The sequence below is a fragment of the Pollachius pollachius genome (genome assembly GCF_949987615.1).
Source record: "Pollachius pollachius genome assembly, chromosome: 17".
In the NCBI taxonomy this organism is placed as follows: Eukaryota; Metazoa; Chordata; class Actinopteri; order Gadiformes; family Gadidae; genus Pollachius; species Pollachius pollachius.
The window spans coordinates 20550267-20573869 of record NC_136950.1 but is presented as its reverse complement, the minus strand read 5'-3'; the positions used below and the strand labels follow the sequence as shown (position 1 = coordinate 20573869).

The window sequence follows — 23603 nt, the reverse complement described above, 5'->3', positions numbered from 1 at the left end:
GGGAAATTCCACCAATCAGAAATAAAACACGTGCGTAGGTGGGTCAGCATTCTCGGAATGCCGTAAATAACTTATAATAGCTTCAATACACTCTCACACATCCTCCCTCTCTCTCTCTATCTATACATCTGCTCTCTGCGTCGCGTCTCACTAGCTCTCCCCCTCCTCCCTCTGTCCTTGTTGTCTCTCCCTCTCCTCTCTCTCCTCCTCTCTGTACTCCTGCCGGTCTTTGTCCTTGTGCGCATACGCCAGTGAGAGGAGAGACAGAGGCCTGTGCGTCGTTTAGCAAATGACACTGCAGGGGGAAAAGATCCAAAATGTCCCCCAAGTCAACAGCGGCAGTCATTATGCCGGGGCCCGGGGCCCCTGAAGGGAATACATCACACTGGCTGGCTTATTGTTGTTGCCGTGGCAGCAAATCAAACACTGGAGCCCAAACAATGGGCGGGCGAGCCAGAACCGTCTCTCTCCCTTTGTCATTCTCTGTCTCTGTCTCTCTCTCCATCTCTCTCTCTCTCTCTCTCTCTTTCTCCCTCTCCCCTTTTATCTCTCTCTACCTGTCCGTCGGTATGTCTCTCTCACTCTCTTTCTCTCTCTCTATCAGTCTCTTTGTCTGTCCTTCTGTCTCTCTCTCTCTCTCTCTCTCTCCATCTCTCTCTCTGTCTCTCTCGCTGTCTCTCTCTTTCTCCCTCTCCCCTTTTATCCCTCTCTATCTTTCCGTCAGTGTGTCTGTCTCTCTCTCCATCTCTCTCTCTCTCTCTTTCTCCCCCTCCCCTTTTATCCCTCTCTATCTTTCCGTCAGTGTGTCTGTCTCTCTCTCCATCTCTCTCTCTCTTTCTCCCCCTCCCCTTTTATCCCTCTCTATCTTTCCGTCAGTGTGTCTGTCTCTCTCTCCATCTCTCTCTCTCTCTCTTTCTCCCCCTCCCCTTTTATCCCTCTCTATCTTTCCGTCAGTGTGTCTGTCTCTCTCTCTCCCTCCCTCTCCGGTGAGAGTATGTGGTGGCGCGTATACAAATAAATATCCCTGATTTACATCATAATCACGCCTGCCCTGTATCCCTCTCCAGATCCATTAGGTTCAACGCAACAGCCGCGATGGATTGGCTGATGGGCCGGGGATTAGACGACTGCGCGTCCCGCCAGCGCTCCCGGTGGTCAAACACGCGCCGATGGACGGACAGGCGGACACAGTGTAAGCAAAATGCGCCCAAGCGAAACGGCAAATGGACCGACCGACGGTCACACAGACAGGCAGGTGGTATGAGAGAGAGACTGGCAGACTGTCGCCTATGCTGTCGGTGGATGTAAAGGTGTGCGTCACACGTAGCATGCGTGTGTATGCACGTGCACGCACAGACATACCCCTGCACGTGGGGAACAGTGTACTCAGGAGCTGCCAAACATGGAAGGGATTCAATTATTTCCCCAACGTCGTGTAATCTTTTTCCGGGGATCAAAATAGCTCACATCTAGGTGAGTGTCTTCTGCACTTGGGCATGTTCTAAAAATGGACCAGTTTAGAATACTTCATGCCGCTTCAAAGTTCAGAAAAACAAACAATGAATTTGCATTTACCCCAAAAGAGCACTTTAGTCTCTCTCATCAGAAACAAACCCGAAAGGGGGCGGAACTGAAGAGGAGTAGATTGCTGACACTTTGGTGGCAGGTAGAGACAGAGTGAACGGCGTTCGCCTGGCAGACAGGTGACATGTTTACTCTGAGATGGATGGATGGTGGGCAGACAGACAGGCTCAGAGAGTCAGGCATATAGACTGACAGAGACACAGACAATTATAAATAAATATGTATATCTATATATATACATTTGGCGGTTTACGTGTATGCAAAAAAAATATATATACAAATAAATATATATATAGACATTTTGCTGTTCAATTGTAGGCGAAAAAAATGTATATATATATATATATATATATATATATATACATTTAGTGGTTTACGTGTAGACAAAGATGACATTTGAGACATACAGCCGAGGAGAGAGGAACACAGACACAGTGAATTATACACCATAGGGAGGTATTTGTGCTTATGTCAAGAAAATAAGGACATTTTCGACAGCAGTAAATAGGTGTACAGATTGCACAGAACTTCCATTAGCTGCAGATTCTGCTGCCTCCAGGGCCTGACATCAAAAACACTTCCGTTGCATTCGAGGACTAAGACTTCATGTTCAGCAAGTAACGACGGAATAGAGAGCTGTGTGTGTTTCATTTGTGAGCGTATCTGTGTCTGTGGGTCTTGCTCCTGTGTGTGCTGTGTGCCTACCCCCGATGTCTCGGTCAGACTTCCAGATATGCATTCGTCTTGATGCTAGCCTCCTCCTGTTGTTGCCGCACAAAAGTCGCTCGACCTACTCTCCCCCCGCACCCCCCAATGCCCTTAAAAGGTGTTTCCTGTCCTGTCTCATGTTCCCTAATACGTCCCTTCTTTATTCCGTTCCCCTGACTCAGCCTTAACGCCCGGTGTGTGCGCGAGTGTGCACGTGCGTGCGTGCGCGTGGCAAGGGGTACCGTGACGATTAATTTGCTTCAGTTTAATGTGGTTCGCTGGACCCCTCAGAGACATGTGGCTGTGATTAAAGACTATGCAAATGAGTCTTCCCGTGACCTCGCTTGACTTATCAAGGAAGGCTTTGATTGGCTCGCTAATAACCAATAAGACGTACATGTGACCAGAGGTGTAAGGCTTGGGGGTGAGGGGGGGGGGGGGAGGGGAGGGGAGGGGGTTGTTGCCGGGAGGCTGGGGTTAAAGATATAAGTTTAATTGCTGCTAGACTTAATTAACATCCCTGCATCATAAAACACCTAAATAAAACCAGGGGTGAAAATAAACATCAGAGTTGTTATTGTTGCGCCCCAGCGCCTGGAGAGCTTCGGGAGTAAACATATTCATATTATTTGTGTTTTCCTCGTGAAAACCTAACTCCCTGTTGCCGAAAGGGAGTGGCATTTAAATATCAACCAGGGGAGGGTGGAATCACTTGGCAATGAGCACCCACACATCACCGCACAGGTGGAGGAGAGGGAGGGAGGGGGGGAGAGGAGGGAGGGGGGAGGGAGGGGGAGAGGGGGGGGAGAGGAGAGGGATGGGGAGAGAGGAGAGGGATGGGGAGGAGAGGAGAGAGGAGGAGAGGAGGGGGATGGAGGGAAGGGAGGAGTAGTTGGAGCTGTATAGATAGGGAGAGGAGAGGGAGAGATGGGAATACCGAGGGAGGGAAAGGGGGAGGGAAGAAGGGAAGATGGGGGAGGAAGGTGTGGATGTATGTGTGTGTGTGTGTGTGTGTGTGTGTGTGCCTGTGTGTTTGTGAGTGTTTGTGTGTGTGAGGTACTTGAGTTTGTTTGTAGAGATGAGATGGACAGACGGGTAGGTAGGTACTTTAAGCTTCAGCTGGCCCGGTATGTTTACAGGGAGAATATACAGACCTCATATTAGACAGCATAGCGGTACAGCTTGTCCTTCCATTAGCTGCAATCACGAGGCTGCCATGGTAATCGCTCTGAACCACTTCCAGTGCATTGTGGGAAACTCACTTTGGGTTCACGAAGCAAATGCGTATGGGTTTGGTACACTTATGTATAATTTATTGAAAGATTGTTCGATTTTTCATCCAATCATCTATACATATACATGTTTGGTTGTGAATGTGAACTTGTTTTACCTGTGTTTGTGCAAGTATATGTATTTGTGTGTATCTGTGTGTCTTAGTGGCTATTTACCACATCAGAGTATGCACAGGCACATACTTTTATATTCAAGTGTATTCTCTGTGTTTGAATGTGTGCGTGTGTGTGTGTGTGTGTGTGTGTGTGTGTGTGTGCGTGTGTGTCTGTGTATGCCTTAGTGGCAATATTGTGTATGTGATGATGCACAGGCATGTGGATTTATGTGCAAGTGTGGGACTGAGTGTATCGCTGTGTGTGAATGTGTGTGTTTGTGTGTGTGTTTGTGTGTGTGTGCGTGCATGCTTGCGCGTGGGTATCAGCCAATTAATGACTGTGTGCGTGTGTGTTTGGGGTGCTTATGAATAGGGAAGATAAGGATAAATTAACTAAATTGGTCTTGTGGAAAAAAGCCCTCTAATTGGAAGCCTTTGAAGGCACAAACAAACAGCATCGCGGAGGCATATTACGCTCAAAGGGTAGGTGGGCTACACTGCGCCGCTCAAAACACAGCCGAGTTCACACAGACACCAACAAGATCATCTGTTGCCTCCACTTTCTCCAAGTTAACTGTTAAGCTCCTTGGTGCAGTGGAGAGAGACTGGGGGGGGAGAGGGAGGTGGAGAGAGAGAGAGGGAGAGAGAGAGAGAGAGAGAGAGAGAGAGAGAGAGAGAGAGAGAGAGATTGAAGACAGAGGGGAGGGAGTGGAGGGCTGGGAGAGGAAGCAATGGGAAGGAATGGATGGGAGACAGGGAGAGTGTTGATGGGAGAGAGGGAGAGACAGGAGGAGTGAGAGGGTGGGAATTGATGGGAGAGAGAGCAGATGGGAGACAGAGCGGGAGGGAGTTGAGGGGAGGGAGAGGAAGCGATGGGAAGGAGTGGATGGGAGACAGGGAGAGTGAGAGCTGTTGATGGGAGAGAGGGAGGGACAGGGGGAGAGAGAGCAGGTAGGGAGGTAAAGATAAATGACAGCAGGAAGGAGACGGAGATGGATTTAGGGAGAGAGACTGAAATTGATCATTCCCCACGGTAAATTCATTATTTTGCCTCCAATAAAAAGACGGAGAAGGTCAAGGTGCTTGTGAATTTAACGTCTCTCTCTAGCTGGTGTTGAATCTCCAGAACGCTTGTTAACTACGGCTCAGATGAAATCATAAAGACCTCTTCCCAATATCACGGCTCAGCCTCCTCAGCAGTAGTGTCTGCTCATAAAAGGCAGCTTGACTTGAGCCGCTTTGTACATGAGCAGGTCTTATAATAGGGGTTTCTTTTCGATCCACAGTGCCACGAGATGTTTAATCAAAGTGGGAATCGAACCGACCGCATTCATCCTCAAAAAGCTGCTTCGCTGAACATCTAAAGGCCTATGATGTCGTTGCAACGAAACAATTCACAATTCTCAATTCTCCCCCCCGATAAGATCCTGCTTTGATACACCTTCTGGGGCAGCGTGTGGCTCAGGATGTGGAGCAGGTTGCCTGGTAACCCGAAGGTTGCCAGTTCGATCCCCGGCTCCTCCTAGCTGAATGTCGAGGTGTCCCTGAGCGAGACGCCTCACCCTGACTGCTCCTGACGAGCCGGCTGTCGCCCTGCAGGGTTGACTCCGCCTTTGGGGTGTGAGTGTGTGCATGACTGGATGAATGTTAGGCAGTATTGTAAAGCAATAACTGCAGTCCATTTACCATTCAGCTATCGATCGGTAGACCTGTAGGTTGTACTTTCTTTTCTCCTGCTGCCCTCCCACACTATCTTGTTGAATTAACATAAAAAAATTAAAAATTAAAAGCCTCCTGCCTGGCGGTAGAAAATAAGTATGACTTTACTGAATCGTTTCCTGCGTGATATTATTCGATAATACGAGCAGGGAACACTTGATTGAAGCGAGCACACTGCTTTGGCAGTTGCCAATAGCCCTTTACTTCATGGTAAATGGTAGGTCAGTGTTTTTGTGTGCTTCCTTCTTGTTTGCACTTGGCAGATTACATCGCTGGCAGTTATGCCATACAAGTGATGCTGGCACATTGACCCGCGCAAAATAATTCTGTTTCGGGGCATCCTCCTCCACCGCTGAACGACACAGATCCGTATCGGTGGAATCGACACACACAAATCCTCGTCTGAAACACCAAAGAAACGCTCTCGACGGTGGAGAGCGCTTCGGGCCTGATAATCCATACAGGGGGTGGAATGGGAGGCGGCATGACACAGCGTGATCCCTGGTGCATCATGGGAGGTTACTGTACTGTATATAGCGTGGGATACTTTATATAGAAATGTCCCCGAGCACTCACCCATACTGGGTTTGTGTGTGTGTGTGTGTGTGTGTGTGTGTGTGTGTGTGGGGGGGGGGGGGGGGGGGGGGGGGGGGGGGGGGCAGACAGACGAGCAGGCCCAGCGGGTAGAGCCATTCTAACGTCCCAGAGCTGGAAGGGGTCACGGGCAACTGTTCTACACCGCCCCGATGTCCTGAGCCCTCGAGCAATGTGTTTCTGTAACAACCTCCAGTGCGTCGGTTATGAAAGAGAACACGACTTGTCTTTGTCATTGAATGGTCTCGATGGGAGGGTGAGGGAATGGCATGGTTTAATTGTGAGTATAATTAATGTTATTCATACTGTTAATATTATTATGTTATGGATTCTATGTAAGAAGCATGGACAAAATCGTTTTCTGTCAAACAACTGAAGCAATTAACCTCCATACCGTTTCATAGGTCCTGGCCTATTGTTGTTTAGACACAATTTTTCTTAGTGTGTAAACTAATTAAATGATTTCAAAGAAACTATTACAATCCTTTTTCTGGTGAAAACACACAAAACCACCCCAGTTATCAGGAAACTCGCAAAACAGTTTCACTGCTAACACAAATCAGCGGATAACGCAAGTTACCAGAGAACACAAATTCGATTTGCAGAGTTCGGCTAGCGCAAACTCAGTCCGCACGACCTCTGTCAACGCAAACTCCGCCGGTGACGTACCCTCCGGAGCACGATAATGCCCTCCTGGTTGTGCTCGTTGGTGGTGATGTCGAACATGGCTCCTCCGTCTCCGGGCACGATGTTGTACTCCACCTCGGCGTTCTTCCCGATGTCCAAGTCGTGGGCCTTGATCCGTCCGACCGCCGAGCCTACCGCCGAAGACTCCGGCACCCGGAGGTGGAAGAAACCTGGGAAACGCACGGAGAGGACCATTGCTTACTGTTCTAGTCCTAAAGCAGACACTTTGAATGAAAGTGTCTGTTCCAGCGAATTCGGGTCATTAAGGTAGCGGGCACGGGTTAGACACCTTGCTCAAGGCTGTCGACAAAATTTTCCGCGGATTCTTGCTGATGGAACCCATAACTTTCTGACAGAGGGTCTCTAGTCACATCGCCTTTCTGCTCCCAACAAAACTAAGATCCCACATTGTTCTCTGCGACCTCAATGCATTGCTGAATCATCCCGACCTATGGGGGTCTCGTTGGCCCGTGTGCAAAGGGCCTTGAATGTCCCTCTGGTTGACCCGCATGTCAAAATAGACTCATTCTGGTAATGCTGACCGTCTGAGGTCAACCGCAAAGCAACCGGCGGTATCATTACTCCGTCTGTCTCCGTCTGTAGCGTGTGAATAATTCAAGGTTAAGTCTGGTACAACGGTCGCTCTGCCCTGATCAACTTTCAGTCCCAACAAACACTGGCATGGAGGTCTCTAATGTATTCAGAGGAGGGGAGAAGCATTGGGTGGAGGATGTAGGTTTAGGCAGGAATAAACTACACGTTGGTCTCATTCATCACTCCTGACGTCAGATAAAAAACTCCAACTCCCTCTCACCTTCCCAGTGCTGCCTGGATGGCTGCCTGTCAGGGTGACGGCATCTGTTCCTTGGAAAGCTAATATTTCTCTCTTGTCCTCCAGATGGTTGAGGTTTGTGTGTGTGTGTGTGTGTGTGTGTGTGGGTCAGGGCATGTGTGTGCTTGTATCGTGATGTATTTTGGCGTGTAGAATGAGACACTGAAAGTTGAAAAGAGGGAGACATAGGAGATATAAGGAGATATAATAGAGAGGAGGAAGAGAGAGAAGTATGAGAGAGAGAGAGAGAGAGAGAGAGAGAGAGAGAGAGAGAGAGAGAGAGAGAGAGAGAGTGAGAGAGAGAGAAGCATGAGAGAGAGCGGGTGTGAAAGAGAGAGAGAGAGAGATAGAGAGATTGCAGAAACAAAGACAGATAGCATAAGGACAAGGAAAGACGAGGGGGAAAGAGCAAAATTTATCGAGAGTCGCTGGGACCGAGACAAGGCGAGAGAGAGAGATGAAGAGGAGAGGACGGAAGAAGAGAGAAGATGAGATGGGGAGAAGGGGACGGAAAGAGATTTATCGAGTGAGAGGAAGGGATGGATGAAGAGAGAGGGGGAGAAATAGTTCGATGGAGGGGAAGAAGGAGAGAGGAGGAGAGATGCAGACCAGGAGAGCGAATAAAAGGGTGGAAAGCGAGAGAGAGAGTGAAGCAGGAATGAGAGAGAGAGAGAGAGAGAGAGAGAGAAATAGAGAGAGGGTGAAAGACAAACGGGAAGAGAGAGGAGGAGGAGATAGAGGGAGAAGGAAGGATTTAGGACACAGGGGGCGAGAAGGCGAGGCGTGTGCAGTGAAAGCAATATGGAAATGTCCCTCGCCCGGAGCTACTAGTGCCGGACCGTCCGCTTATATTTATATCCTCAAGAAGATATGCACCTCTAGTGTTGCCTTAAAATACCCCCGGACAAAGACCACGGGCAGGGGCCAGAGTCCCGCGGAGCCCTACTTTTGTCTGCTTCTGAGGTAGCGGCCCTCAGCTGTTTTGAATATGAAAGAGATTTTTGCATAGAGAGAGGGATTCGTGCCGAGTAACTGACAATTCAGCGGCGGAGGGGTTTACACCGGCTCACTTTCTCTGATGAACTTTGCGATATGTTTTTTTTACTGGTTCCGCAGCTTAGTAAAATACTGGGATTTTTTTCCCTCAAAGAAAAGTCTATCAATGCGGCCGGTTTTCTTGTGCCACAAATCAAAAACAGGGTTTGTTTTAATCTATTTCTGAAACGGATGTACTCTGAAATAATAGTTTGCCTTGTGTTTTTCGATAACACCGTAATGATGCAATGAAACAAAACATGGTGGAAATATATGCTATATGCTTTCACAGAAACCTTTACTCTGTGGTAATTTGAGCAGGCTTATTTCCGAATGTAACAACAGGAAACCAACCATGTGAGACTTGATTTCCTGGAACATGCTCTTGTTCTTTCCCCTGGTGCATGATGTTTTTACCCGGCTTTCTTAAGCAGTGGCAGAGGAGGTCGGTCAAGCCAGTCGCTTGGCAACTGGAAGAGGTTGTCGGTTTGATCGCTTAGAATCTCATGGTTAAATAGTCTGGCCTCTTGAATGCGACACCGAACTCTTGGCATGTGTTGATCGACACCACTGTAAGTGTGTGTGCGTGTATGTGTGTGTTTGTGTGCGTGTGTGTGTGTGTATATGTGTGTGCCGATCAATTTGAGGCTAGAACTATCAAAGAGCTTGAGTATTTCATCATTTAGCTTTCTATCCAAAGATGTTGCTTTAGGACTCCCGAAAATCTGACCTTCCCTGTGCCTTGAGTGACATCACAAGAGGGAGTGTCCACCTAGATGTGAGCAACGTTTGCTCCAGTCCACTGGGTGGGCTGGTAGACTGATCTATCCAGCACACATCCAGGTGGACATTCCCACTTGTGGTGTCACTAAAACACAGGAAGAGGCAGATTTCAAACAGCTTGTAATAACCCCTTCTAACAGAGTGCCTGTAACTAACGTGCCCCTGCCACAGGGGGGTCAGTTGGAGTCCGGGCAGCCACCTACTTTTGGAGAAGCGTGGCGGGTTGTCGTTGACGTCGCTGAGGCTGATGTTGACGGTGGTGGTGCCGGCCAGCCCCCCCAGCTGCCCCCCCATGTCCTTGGCCTGGATCAGAACCTGGTACTGCTCCTTCACCTCCCGGTCCATGTTGGGCAGGGCCGTCTTGATCACCCCTGGGGAGGGGGGAGGAGGAGGAGGTGGGAGGGGGAGGTGGAGGAGGGAGGGGGAGATGGAGTGTAAGGGAGGGAGGGGGTGAGAGAGGGAAGGGGGAGAAACGGAAATAGATCCGAAATTGAGAGTTAATGAGATAATTCAAGAGAGGGGGCAGGATAAAGACTAAATGAAAAAACACAAAGAGATATATGACACGATCTGAGAGCTATACATTTGTATGCAGGGGGGGATAAATAGAACGAGAGATACAGAGTGAGAGCGACGACTATACCGAGAACAAGACAGAGAGGTAGACAGAGGAGATAATAACGAGTGAGAAAAATATATAGAGGACTGAGGACAGAAAATAGGCCCAAAAAAACAAACGCCTCAGACGGAGAGAGTCATAGAGAGAGACAGAGAGAGACGGGGAGAGAGTGATAGAGAGACGGAGAGAGAGACGGGGAGAGAGTCATAGAGAGAGACGGAGAGAGAGACGGAGAGAGACGGGGAGAGTCATAGAGAGACGGGGAGAGAGTGATAGAGAGAGACGGGGAGAGTCATAGAGAGAGACGGGGAGAGAGTGATAAGAGAGACGGAGAGAGAGTGATAGAGAGAGACGGGGAGAGAGTGATAGAGAGACGGGGAGAGAGACTGGGAGAGAGTGATAGAGAGAGACGGAGAGAGAGACGGGGAGAGAGTGATAGAGAGAGACGGAGCCAAGGAGAAGGGAAGCCAGGTGAACTTCACAGGCCCCTGAGAAAATGATTGGTGAGAATGTGACCAATCTTCTCCGCGGCTCCTAGGATCTCAACTTAACAACGCAGAGGACTCCGAACGCAGCAGCGAGGAGCAGGAAGGAACCGAGGCTGGCCCACAGTTGGCGGGCGGCCGGGTCTCAGGATGGAGGTCATTTGGAGACGGCAGGAGACACTTGACATTCAGCGGGGGAACTTTGATGCGTCCACATAACGATTCACTGGAGGATCTGAGGGGCTGACATCAGAGAGCCGCGCCAGCCAAGATTAATGGATAGGTCACCGGGAGGTTGCCGCGCCCCCGGTGTGTGTGCGTTGTTAAAGGTGTGTGGTATGTGTGTGCGTTTGTTTGTGTAGATGTATATTTTTGTGTGTTAATGGTTGTGTGTGTGTGTGGGTAGATGTATGTTGGTGTGTGTAGATGTATGTTTGTGTGTGTGTTAATGTGTGTGGTAATGTGTGTTGGTGTGTGTGTGTGTGTAGATGTATGTGTGTGTGTTAATGTATATTTGTGTGTGTGTCTGTGTGTGTGTGCCTGGGTGCGTTAATGTATGTGTGTGTGTGTGTGTTAATGTGTGCGGTAATGTGTGTTGGTGTGTGCGTGTGTGTGTAGATGTATGTGTGTGTTAATGTATATTTGTGTGTGTGTGCCTGGGTGCGTTAATGTATGTGTGTGTGTGTTTGCGTGTGTGTAGATGTGTTTGTGTGTGTTAATATATATTTGTGTGTGTGTCTGGGTGCATTAATGTATGTGTGTGTGTGTGTGTGTGATGTGTGTTGGTGTGTGTAGGTGTCTGATCTCCCTTTATAATGGTATGGATTTAACATTTGCAGCACCACTACCCTCCAAGTCACACAAGCAACAAAATGCTAATGAAAAACCTTTCTCCCTCCCTTCCCTTCACTCCCCAATTCCCCCCCAAAACATCTTCATGTATTCCTCATGTACCCTCCTGTACTCTTCATGTTTTCCTGAAGTATCCTCATGTATTCCTGATGTATTCCTCATGTATCCTCATGTACCCTCCTGTACTCCTGTTTTCCTGAAATATCCTCATGTATCTTCATGTATCCTCATGTATTCCTGATGTATTCCTCATGTATCCTGATGTATTCCTCATGTATCCTGATGTATTCCTCATGTATCCTCATGTACCCTCCTGTACTCCTGTTTTCCTGAAATATCCTCATGTATCCTCATGTATTCCTGATGTATTCCTCATGTATCCTCATGTATTCCTGATGTATTCCTCATGTATCCTGATGTATTCCTCATGTATCCTGATGTATTCCTCATGTATCCTGATGTATTCCTCATGTATCCTCATGTATCCTGATGTATTCCTCATGTATCCTGATGTATTCCTCATGTATCCTCATGTATTCCTGATGTATTCCTCATGTATCCTCATGTATTCCTGATGTATTCCTCATGTATCCTGATGTATTCCTCATGTATCCTCATGTATTCTCATGTATTCCTCATGTATCCTGATGTATTCCTCATGTATTTTTATGTATTCCTCATGTGTTCCCCTCCATCTTTTACATACATTGTTTTTTTTAAGATAAGTGAGAAACCAGGCAGCAACTCCCGCTGCAACGGCGAAGCTTTAATCCAGTTAAGAATCAGCCTCCCCGAGGAATGCTTTAAACATTTCTGAAACACAATCACTGCACACGCTCAGACGCCCTCGAGGGGGACGCGCCGCAGAGTGCTAAATCGGAGTCCGAATCTACCCCTCTTCGGCATGCGCACCGACCTATTTATACACGCCTCGAACCGGCGCAGGGGGGTAGCAAGAGCCTCTTAAGAGCCCTGTTAAAGGCCCAGGTTATGACTAATGCCTGGTAGCATAAAAGGCTAACAATAGGATATCAATAGGATAGGCTAGAGATAGGCTAGTGATAGTCTAGAAATAGGCTAGCAATAGGATAGGCTAGCGATAGGCTAGGGATAGGCTGGGAATAGGATAGGCTAGCGATAGGCTAGGGATGGGCTGGGAATAGGCTAGCAATAGGCTAGCAATCGGCTTGCAATCAGCTTGCAATAGGCTAGCGATAGGTTCAAAATAGGGAGGCAATAGACTAGCGATAGGCTTGCAATAGGCTAGCAACAGGCTAGAAAGAGGCTAGCAATAAGCTAGCAATAGGCTAGGGAAAGGCTAGCGATAGGCTAGTGTGCTAACCATGTAGCCAATGCTCTCCTTTGCGGACACAGGTTGGTCCCGAGCCGCGGTGCAATGATGCATTTATACATCACTGTCCCTTGATCTTTTGACCCACTTCCCATTTCTACACTCCTCCTTCCCATTCCACGTAACCAGAGCTCTTTGTAGTGGCTGCGAGTCTGATTCCAATCTGCGGACCTATGTCGATCCCTGGATTTCCCTCAGTAGAGTACATCTTGTCTCACCGTTTCGCCTTCCCTCCCTATAGGGGATCCTCTCCGCCGTGATTGGACTTTAGACTCGTCCTGCGCCTCACTCGCTGCCACCGGAGACGGACGGACGGGGGGTGGTAACGTCTCAGCTTGCTCTCCTCACTGTACGTGTTTCAATCAACACTCTTATTGGGTTTGTTCACTAGAACAGCTTTCGGTTTGTACTTCAGGTCAGCTAACTAATATAGTATGAAGGTAATTTTATTTTTATATGTCGCTATATTGTCATATGCTTTTTAATATTATTAGTATTGTGTTTTTCCGGTGAGCTGCTGTTACACCTTAATTTCCCCTCCAGATGAATGAAGTAACTATCTATCTATCTATCTCCCCATCTATCTATCCTTCTAGCTCTTTCTCTCAATCCATCTCTCTATCAATCTATTCCTCTATCTTCTTTCTTTCCATCCCTCTATCAATCAATCAATCTATATATTTATCTCTTTCTTTCGATCCATCTCTCGATCTATCTTTCCCTCTCTCTATCTAACTATCTTTCCATCCCTCATCTATCTATAAATGTATCTATTTATCTATCCCTCTATCCATCTTTTCATCACTCTATCTTTCTATTCTTCTATCTATCCCTTAATAGGTTTTATCCATCCCTCTATTTACCTACCTTTCCATCCATCTCTCTTCATCTATCTATAAATTTTCTATTAATCTCTGGTAGAGCCCACTCTGCTCCAGCGCGGTGTCCATGGGGTAAATAGATGCTCTGTTTCAGGTTAATTCGTGGTGCGCCCTGAGCTCTCTGCTTCCTTTGTGCAGCTGCTGCTAATGGTCCCTGCGTTGGCTTCCCACTTCCCTGCCCACCCACACAGAGCTGTCCAGTACCTATGGAAGAGGTTCATTAGACTTGATTCACAGAGGAACGCTTTGCTCCATAAACGTTGTGCTTGTAGTTGTTAGGAGTGGGTGTCCTTATTGAGAGTGTTGTTTGTTTGTGTGTGTATCTGTGTGTGCGAGTGTGTGTGTGTGTGTGTGTGTGTGTGTGTGTGAGGGGGGTGTTCCTGTGTGTGTGTCCTGTTCCTGTGCATTGGTTATTAAATAGTTTCAGGACTTTAATGTATTTGTTTGTGTGAAGTCCTGTGGTTGTCAAGATGCATCCTCACCTTAGATATAATGTGCTGCAGGTGCTTTTGTGCTTGTGTGTGTTTTTGTGCTTATCTTCATCGCTTTTGGTAAGTAATTTCAACATTCACACCCAATTGTGTGTACGTGCGTCTGAATGTGTGAGTGTGTTTGTGTTCAATATGAACACATCTGTGTGTCTGTGTGTGTGTGTGTGTGTGGGGGATTGTTTGTGCAATATTAACACGGCTGTGTCTGTGCGCGTGCGTGAGTGCGTGCGTACGTGTGTGTGTGTGTGTGTGCATTTGCACGTTTGTGCACGTTTGTGTGTGTGTGTGGGATTGTTTGTGCAACATTAACACGGCTGTGTCTGTGTGCGTGTGTGTGCGTGCGTGCGTACGTGTGTGTGTGTGTGTGTGTGTGTGCATTCGCACGAGGGTTTGTGTGTGTCTGAGTGTCTCTGTGTTTGTCCTCTTCAAAGCTAAGCCATCCCGGTCTAAATGAGGCCCGGCTCTCGGCTTGCGGTCTGATGCTCTGTCATTAAGGAAGACACATGGACGTCTGCTGGCCCACAGGGGCGACCTCTGAAGGTCATCTCCGCCTCTGGCTGTGTGAGGCTGCAGACCGGGCCCGACACTCCGTGCCGCTGCATAAAGTCTGCATGAATTCACCTGGCATTCAGGACACCATGCCAAACACAATCACATCCAACAGGGCTGGGACAGGGGGGGAGGGAGAGGGGAGAGAGAGGGGAGAGAGAGGGGGGAGAGAGTGGTTCCTGTGTGGTTTGACTGGTAAAAGGAGTCTGCCAGGTGAGGGGGGCTGACTCGCACCGCCCCCCCCCCCGTGCGAAGGATAAATACTCTCACGGACTGGCAGAACGCTTGGGACGGGATGAATGTGTTCAGTAAATGCATTCATCTTCTTGTTATTATTCTTGTTGCTGTGCTTCGATCTTTGCTTTTTCTGCATATTTTTTGGTTCATATCGATTTCTGTGTTTTTGTTTGTCATCTCTCTCTTTCTGTATCTATCCATGTATTTTTCTCTCTCCCCCTCTCTCTCTCCTTCCCTCTCTCTCTCTCTCTCCTTCCCTCTCTCTCTCTCTCTCTCCCCTTCCCTCTCTCTCTCCTTCCCTCTCTCTCTCCTTCCCTCTCTCTCTCTCTCCCCCCCTCTCTCACTCTCTCCTTCCCTCTCTCTCTCTCTCCCTCTAAACACACATATTTATAAACACACGTTCAACAAAAACCAACCCCAATGAGAACCAACCCCCTGGCGCTCTCGTACCCCCTCCCCGCTCGTTCCCCCGCCACGGGGCTCACCTGTCTTGGGGTCGACGGAGAAGTAGGGCTGCCCGTGGAGGATGCTGTAGACCACACGGGCGCTGTTCCCGTAGGTGGGGTCGTCCGCGTCCGTCGCCGTCACCTGCTTCACGTACGTCCCTGTGGTAGAGCGGGGGGGGGGGGCGCGGGAATCAATTAGTGTAACCTTATGGGGGTTTTCCCCGCGAACGGGAAACGGCACGCACTTTTAACGTGTGCATTCCGCCTGAGTCTCCCTTTCCCTTCCGCGACATGAGTATGGGCTGGAGTTTGAAACGGTCGCTTTTTTTTCGCAAGGGGCGTGTGTGTCTGTGTGTGCGACTGCAATGTGTGTCGGTCCTGAAATGTGAATATATGTGTGTTTGCGTGAGTGTGATTGATTGTGTGTTGTCATCTGTATCTGTGTGTGTGTGTGTGTGTGTGTGTGTGGTTTGGGTGTGTGCATATGCACTCTTATAGATAGTTGTTTGTGTGGTGTGTTTGTGTGTGTGCACTCTTAAGCATCATTTTGTGTGTGTTTGTGTGTTCGTGTGTGTGTGTGTGTGTGTTTGCGTGTGTGTATTTGTGAAAGTATATCCTCACATGCATCTTTGTGTGTGAGTGTGTCTGTGTGTGTGTTCTATTTCCCGTGCCTCTTTAGAGAGTCTCGTGTAAAAAACAAAGATGGAGCCCAGTGCCCTTCTGCAAGTGTCATCCTATATATAGTCCAAATATATATATATATAGTAGTGGATGTTTGTCTCTAAAAACATTGCAGCACACCAGCGATGGCGGTGAACATATGAATGGCCCTTCAGGCACATTCATTTAGCAACGCCACCATTAAGAAAACAAAGAGCCGTGGCAGAACCGGGGAAAATAAGATGGCATCCGGTCAGGCGACTGGTGGTAACTGGGACGGCGTAATTACCTGCTGGAAGTATTGCTCATCCCCATTTAAATAGCTGGCACTCCCTACTACATCACATTAGCCCATTGCACATTCACAAAATATTGGCTTTTTTCTCTCGGCCGCGGGCTAAAATGTGAGGGTTTGCTAACAGGTAACTATTGCAAATGAGTTCTTGGTGCTAGCTACGCTTCTGCTTGTGGATAGGACACCTGCTGGTGTTCATGTTTAGCATGCTAGCCTTGTCTCTGGCTAGCTACGGACGCTGTTCCTGTGCAGCTATCCCCGCAAAAATATGAATTCTAGTGGTGTACCTTTTTTATGTATCATTACACACACTCACCTTGCACTGGCAAGCACAATAGACTTGGCTCCGCTGCAAAAACGAGGCCTTTGTGTACAGTTTTTTTTATCATAACAATACACGCTAGGGCTTGTTAGCTCGCTAGACTGGAAACGTAAATTAATTATTAATCAGCGAGTAGCTATATCGTGCGCACGTTCAAGGGCACTGACATGAGGATTTGGCAATTAGCAGGTCACAGGCTACCCTGGGAATGTCAGAGTACCTTGTAAAGGGACCAGTGTTTAGACAGGTCTCGGCAGATGGTGTTAAAACGATGAAATTACACATCCAATTAGGGCGACAAAAGGAAGACTGTCAAAAACGTTGAGGAGAATCAGACGAAAAACACGAGAGAGGATATAAAACGGTTCCATCCGACATCCCGGTGAATTAATCGTATGGAAGATATAAGGCAACAAAGTGCTTAAGCCGGACATTTTTCTGGTCCTACTTCGAGAGATTAATTTTTGCCTGCAGGGGTTGTATAAGTCATGGACTTTATGAAACATTCTCTGGATCAAAAACCCTCTCTATCCAGCAAGGCTATTACGAGTGTAAGTAGGATTTTTTGTAAAAGAGAATATTCTTAAAGAGAATAGCTTCAGCCAAAACAACTGAAGTCTTATTCGAAACCTTTCCTCAGAGTCAACATTCTTGTCTGGGAGGGTGTAGCAGGGAACACTTTTAATAAACACCTGTTTCCTCTTTTAGAACAATTATATTATTCACCATTGCTCTATATGTATGCATTTTACAGTGAAACAAGCTCCGTCGGTTACTGTTGTCTGATTCTAAACTTGTGCGTGACTGAGACACCCCTTCTGACACCTCACAGTGTGACAATGCCCCACTCCCTCCTATGCTGCTTCCTGTTGCCTGTTGATGCCGCAGAGAGCACCCTGGATTAGACTATGTCCGTGCGAGCACAGCGTGTGAGGGGGGGGGGGGGGGGGGGTTGCATTCGCTAACGCTCACATCCAGCGGACCACCGGGATGTATGTCCCCGCCACCCGCACACCCCTCTCTACGGGGACGGAGAATGTATTAAGACATGGGAGTTGAGGGGGGCCGGGGGCTGCGACAATCCACCCAGGGCACGCCGAGAATAGCACGGCGAAATGTCAGAATGTGGCGGTTCTAGAGGTGCGTCGGGCGGGGGGGGTTGGTGTTACGGCCTCCGGTGTGTACCTGCGGTGATCTCCAAGCAACTTTGCTTTCTTGATCTGTTGGGAGTGCTCACACGTTTGCGCACACGCACATACACACTTGGTGTGTACGTGCGCGCACACACACACACACACACACCAAGCACACACACTCGTGCGCAAGCAGACGCACATACCACACACACACAGACACACTAACACATAAAGACACGTACACATGCCACACAAACGTACCACACACAAACACACACACTGAAATACACATAGAGACGTACATTTTGGTGCTAACATCTGGAGCCTAAGAGCCTTCTTCTCGTTTGGATTAAATTAAGTGTAAGTGTGTGCATATATATATATATAAATGTATACAAATGTATTTTTGTTTAAACAGAGGATGAATCTGCTTCAGTGCCTTTATAAAATGTTATATATGATAAATACAATAGCTTGTTTATTTTTTTGGTGTGTATGTGTCTTTCTGTTTGTTTCTGTGTATGTGTCTTACTTTCTTACCTCCCTAGCCTCTTAGGGAGTCTTGAGGAAAAAAAATACCTTTCCAGGCCTATATACGTATATTGTTGTTTATGTGTGTGCATCCATGTTTGAAATAAGCATGCCTATTTGCATATATATGTAATTATGAGTATGTGTGTGTGTGTGTGTGTGTGTGTGTGTTCAAAAAACCCCACCCCGAAGGGAACAGAAGGGAAGTGCTGTTACTTGAAATAGGCTGTGTGTATGATCTCTACATTGTCGCTGCCTTTCACAATAAAATCATGAAGTACCAGCTCATACTGGCAAAACTAAGTGACCTAGGCTATCAATGCAATCTTGTTTTCAGGGGTTTAAGGCTGGCAGGGCTCTCCAGCAGGAGATCAAAACAACTAGCAAAGTTCTGCTCCATATCAGCAGCTTTGCAGTTCGGCGCACGAGATGTTTTCTGTGCGGTTGAACAAAGCCCTATCTCATCTCTGAAAGTATTGGAATCCTGTCTGTTCCAATGGGATTGGTGGATTCAAATAAAGAATTAAAATGGGCGTTGCCCTCTCCCACTGGAAAAAAAATACCTTTCTAGGCCTATATATACGTATTTAGGTGTGTGTGTGTGTGTGTCCATGTTTGAAATAAGCATGCATGTATGCATATATATGTTAATATGACTTTGTGCGTGCGTGCGTGTGTGTGTGTGTGTGTTTACGTGCGTGTGTTTTGTATGTATGTATGTGTGTGTGTATATGAGTGTCTGTTTTGTATGTATGTATGTATTTGTGTATATGAGTGTGTGTTTTGTATGTATGTATGTGTGTGTGTATATGAGTGTCTGTTTCGTATGCATGTATGTATTTGTGTATATGAGTGTGTGTTTTGTATGTATGTATGTGTGTGTGTATATGAGTGTGCGCTTTGTATGCATGTATGCGTGCGTGTGTGCGTGCGTGCGCGCGGCCCTCACCCACTGGGGACATCTCGGGCACGGTGGCCGTGTACGGGCCCTCCAGGAACTTGGGCTCGTTGTCGTTGATGTCCTGCACCTTGATAACGAACTCCGACTCGGGCTCCAGCGGCCGGTTGGTGTCCATGTCCACGGCCTGCGCCCGCAGCGTGTAGTAGGGCTTCTCCTCGCGGTCCAGGCTACGCAGGGCGTGGATGTCCCCGGTGGTCTGGTCGATGGTGAAGATGGAGCCCGCCCCGTCGCCCGACAGCGTGTACTTCACCTCGCTCTCGCCCCGGTCCAGGTCTGTGTGGAGCTGGGGGGGGGGGGGGGGGGGGAGGAGGGGGGAGAGGGGGAGGAGGGAGGGGGAGATAGAGAGAGAGGGGTGAGGAGGGGGAGAGAGGGGGAGGAGGGAGGGGGAGATAGAGAGAGGGGAGAGGGGGAGACAGAGAGAGAGGGGTGAGGAGGGGAGGGGGAGATAGAGAGAGAGGGGAGAGGAGGGAGGGAGGAGGAGATAGAGAGAGAGGGGTGAGGAGGGGGAGATAGAGAGGGGAGAGGGGGCGATAGAGAGAGGGGAGAGGGGGGGAGGCGGGAGGGGGAGATAGAGAGAGAGGGGTGAGGAGGGGAGGGGGAGATAGAGAGAGAGGGGAGAGGAGGGAGGGAGGAGGAGATAGAGAGAGAGGGGTGAGGAGGGGGAGATAGAGAGAGAGGGGAGAGGGGGAGATAGAGAGAGAGGGGAGGGGGGGGGAGGGGAGGGGGAGATAGAGAGAGAGGGGTGAGGAGGGGGAGGGGAGGGGGAGATAGAGAGAGAGGGGAGAAGGAGGGAGGGAAGAGGAGAGGGGGAGGAGGGAGGGAGATATAGAGAGAGGGGTGATGAGGGGGAGGGGAGGGGGAGATAGAGAGAGAGGGGGGAGGAGGGTGAGATAGAGAGAGAGGGGAGAGGGTGAGATAGAGAGAGAGGGGAGAGGGGGAGATAGATAGAGAGGGGAGAAGGAGTGAGGGAGGAGGAGAGGGGGATATAGAGAGAGAGGGGAGAAGGGGAGATAGATAGAGAGGGGAGAAGGAGTGAGGGAGGAGAGGGGGATATAGAGAGAGAGGGGGGAAGGGGGGGCATGAGATATAGGGGGAAAGAGAAAGATATATAGAGGGGGAGAGGGAGTTGGAGGGAGACAGACGGGAGTGGGAGAGAGGGAGAGAAATATTAATGATTGACTCTGAATAGCCGACCTGGGTTTGGGTGAGCGTTCATCTCTCGGGCGAGGGAGAGAGAGAGGGAGAAAGAGGCTGTCAGAATAATGGTCTGTCGTCTCTCCACGATGAGAGAGCAATATGAACAGCTTTGACATCAAACCAGAACATCCAACTATTAAGAGATGTGGAAAATCAGAGCTAGTCATTAAAAATAAATAAAAAAGAGAACGAAAGAAAGAAAGAGTGAATGGATGAGATGCAGTGGCACTCTTCGCAGCATTTCACAGATTAATGACCCCAAATCGCTCATAAATAATGTATTATTTCAGCGTAATTACTGTGCGATGATAACTATTGAATAGCATAGAGCCTGCGCCAGTCAGCCGTAGCTCAAATTCGCAAATTATACTGGATTTTTCCCCCTCATCTTGCCACAGCAAAGTAGAAACTGTCAGACCCCACTGCACTCCTGTGTCCAAAGGAACACTCTCAAACACCTTTTATGAAAACATTGGACTTCCCTAACCGCAGGACATTTTGGTCCGCATTACGCTGGATATTTTGATTGTTCCTGGTATTTTGAATTTAACAAACAGCCATTGGCAGCCCTGAGGGTGTTAGCCATTTCATAAAAATTCCTCACACTTAGCATATTGAGGGCTGGATAGTACAGTGAATAAAGGGTTTGACAGCAAAAGGAATAACTCTGTGTTGGAAATCTATTATGCTACGCGTTTACCTGTAGAATATCTTAAGAAAGATTCTTCACTGCTCATTAAATTACTAACTGTGAGTCATTTTGAATAAGAGTGGTAGCTAGTGAACAAAGTATCTACGTATCTATTTATCTTCCTTACTAAAAGTTAATAGCGATATTTACAAAAATAACCAAAAAGGAAAGCTTTAGACACCTCACAGGTGCAGTACATCATTTTTTTGTGTTAGATATCCACTTGTCAAAAGGTACTATAATTGTTGTATTTATTTTATTACACTTTATTTAATTACTGTTACTGTAATTTCCTCTCACACATTCATTCAATGTAAGTAACGTCTTCCAATGAAGGATCAATATGAACATCCAATAACATCTAGCATGGACACACAGTCGGAAGTGTAAGTAAAATCCTCTTCATATTCATAGCAGTCTAATATGAATCAATACACACACCTGCTCTACGATAAGCACACATCCTCAATGAAACTAGCAGCTCAGTCCAATATAGTTCAAATATAGTCCATTGGGTTCACACTGTAGATACGTCTATTTATTGAATAGCATGACTTTTTTAATCAAAGTATTATCTCTAGTGGTGACCTTTCAGGCACCTTTCTACCACCACTCTACCCACTCTGCACTTAACCATCATCCCACCACTAAGTACTTTTTCATATCAGGATTACCTTTTTTTTTTATTATTATTATATTGCATTTCCTGGCACAGCAGATTTTCACCAAAAAAAAAAAGTTGGTGTTTGCCTTCAAAACAAAGAGGATTACCGCTAAGTAGGATGCATGTTGTGCCTCTACATTTTCCTATGATTTATTTTAAATCATAATTAATATGAATTTTTTCAACTTTAGTGGGGGACTAATCCAGATGGAATCCGTGCGAGGATTTGTCGAGGACAGAAAGCTTCGCTTATGTTTTTCTTTGCAGTGTTAAACCCTGATTGAAAAACACGATGTGACATCTTTAGATTCCCCTATCTCCTTCCTCGGTAAACCTAATGTTTCTCTCACTGTACGTTAATGTCAATTTGGCACGTGTAATTAAGAGTAGAGACTTTGATGATGCACACCAAACCAATGGATGGCACGAAGCACATATTGAGTGACAAGCTAATCCCTTTTGCGCGCGCGCGTGTGTGTGTGTGTACTGTATGTTCAGCGTATCTGTTCCTGTGTGTTGGTTTCTCTGTGTGTGTACTCAGTTCGGAAATTGCTTACCTCCAGCAGGTAGATTGGTTGACAGAAATAAGCAACACACATGCACACACAGACACACCACCACACACACATACACCCCCACAGACATATACTGTACATATACACACAAGCACAAAGCTACTTTCACAACAAATCACATCGAGACTTTAGCATGTGTTTGCACAACATTGCATCATCACACGCCACACTGTTCCTTCTGCTGCTTCTGTAGGCCTCTCGTGCTGACTCACCCCCCCCCCACACACACACACAGACACACAACCTCACACAAACACACAACCACATGCACACACACAAGGACATGCACACACACAACCTCACAGAAACACACTTCACACACACACACAACCTCACATAAACACACAACTTCACACACACACACACACACACACACACAACGTCACACAACTTCGCACACACACACACACACACTTACACAAACACACTCATTAACACATTCATCCCCCCCGCCAAGCAGGGGGCTGGGGGTTGTGTACTCCATCTATGCCCTGGACCAACCGAGGTTCCCTCTTCCTCTCTCTTTCTTTCACTCTCTAATCTCACTTTCGTGATGTAACCTAACTCTCCCTCTCTCTCTGTCCCTCTCCCTGTCTCCTTCCCCCCCTCCGCACCCTTTCTCTCTCTCTGTCTCTCTTGTATCTATTTCACCTTCACTCTCTTTCCCCATATCTGTCCCTCTCTCTCTCTCTCTCTCACTGATTCGTTCTCTCTCTCTCTCTCTCACTGATTCGTTGACTCTCTCTCTCTCTCTCTCTCTCACTGATTTGTTGACTCTCTCTCTGTCTCTCTCTCTCATTGTGTTGAGCAGGGATATCTATATGCAGCCACAGCGCTACAGGCACTTCCAACGTATGTGTCATAAAAAGTGCACACACCACCACTCCTAGTACAAACTATTCCATCATTTAGCAGACGCTCTCATCTGAATCACCCCACAGTGGAGTCAGATACAGGTCAGCCAGGAGCAGGTAGGGGGGTGAGAGGCCTTCATCACTGTCCCCTCTCTCCGCACTCCGGGACACCCTGAAGTGTGTGTACACACTCGTACCCGCTGCAGAGTGGAGGAATGAGTTGAGGAGACTAATTAAGGCCCGTATTGATTTAAATATCAACCAATTTGAATAAGAGGCCGGGGGTGGAGTTAGAGAGAGAGGTGTGCGGTGGGGGGAGAGGGAGGGCAAGAGAGTGTGTGTGTGTGTGTGTGTGCGCGGGGGGGGGGGGGGGGGGGGTAGTAATCTGGGGAAGCTACCTGTCGGCAGCTAGCTGCATTGTCAGAAGCACTCGGCGTCAGGCCGCTGTTGGCTCCTGGCATTCTGCTGACTCATGCG

The 23603-nt window shown here is 47.8% G+C and overlaps 1 protein-coding gene across 1 annotated transcript in view; it reads right to left on the bottom strand.

Annotated features, from left to right (window-relative positions):
- Window positions 1-23603, bottom strand: part of LOC307088962 (cadherin-12-like) — a gene marked incomplete at both ends in the record, with an annotated part of 78670 nt that overhangs the window by 41886 nt on the left and 13181 nt on the right. Inside the window, 4 exons of the mRNA XM_079755042.1 lie at window positions 6662-6849; window positions 9533-9700; window positions 15280-15399; window positions 19134-19428. Coding sequence (XP_079611168.1) covers window positions 6662-6849; window positions 9533-9700; window positions 15280-15399; window positions 19134-19428 — 771 coding nt within the window. The remainder of the gene's footprint in view (window positions 1-6661; window positions 6850-9532; window positions 9701-15279; window positions 15400-19133; window positions 19429-23603) is intronic.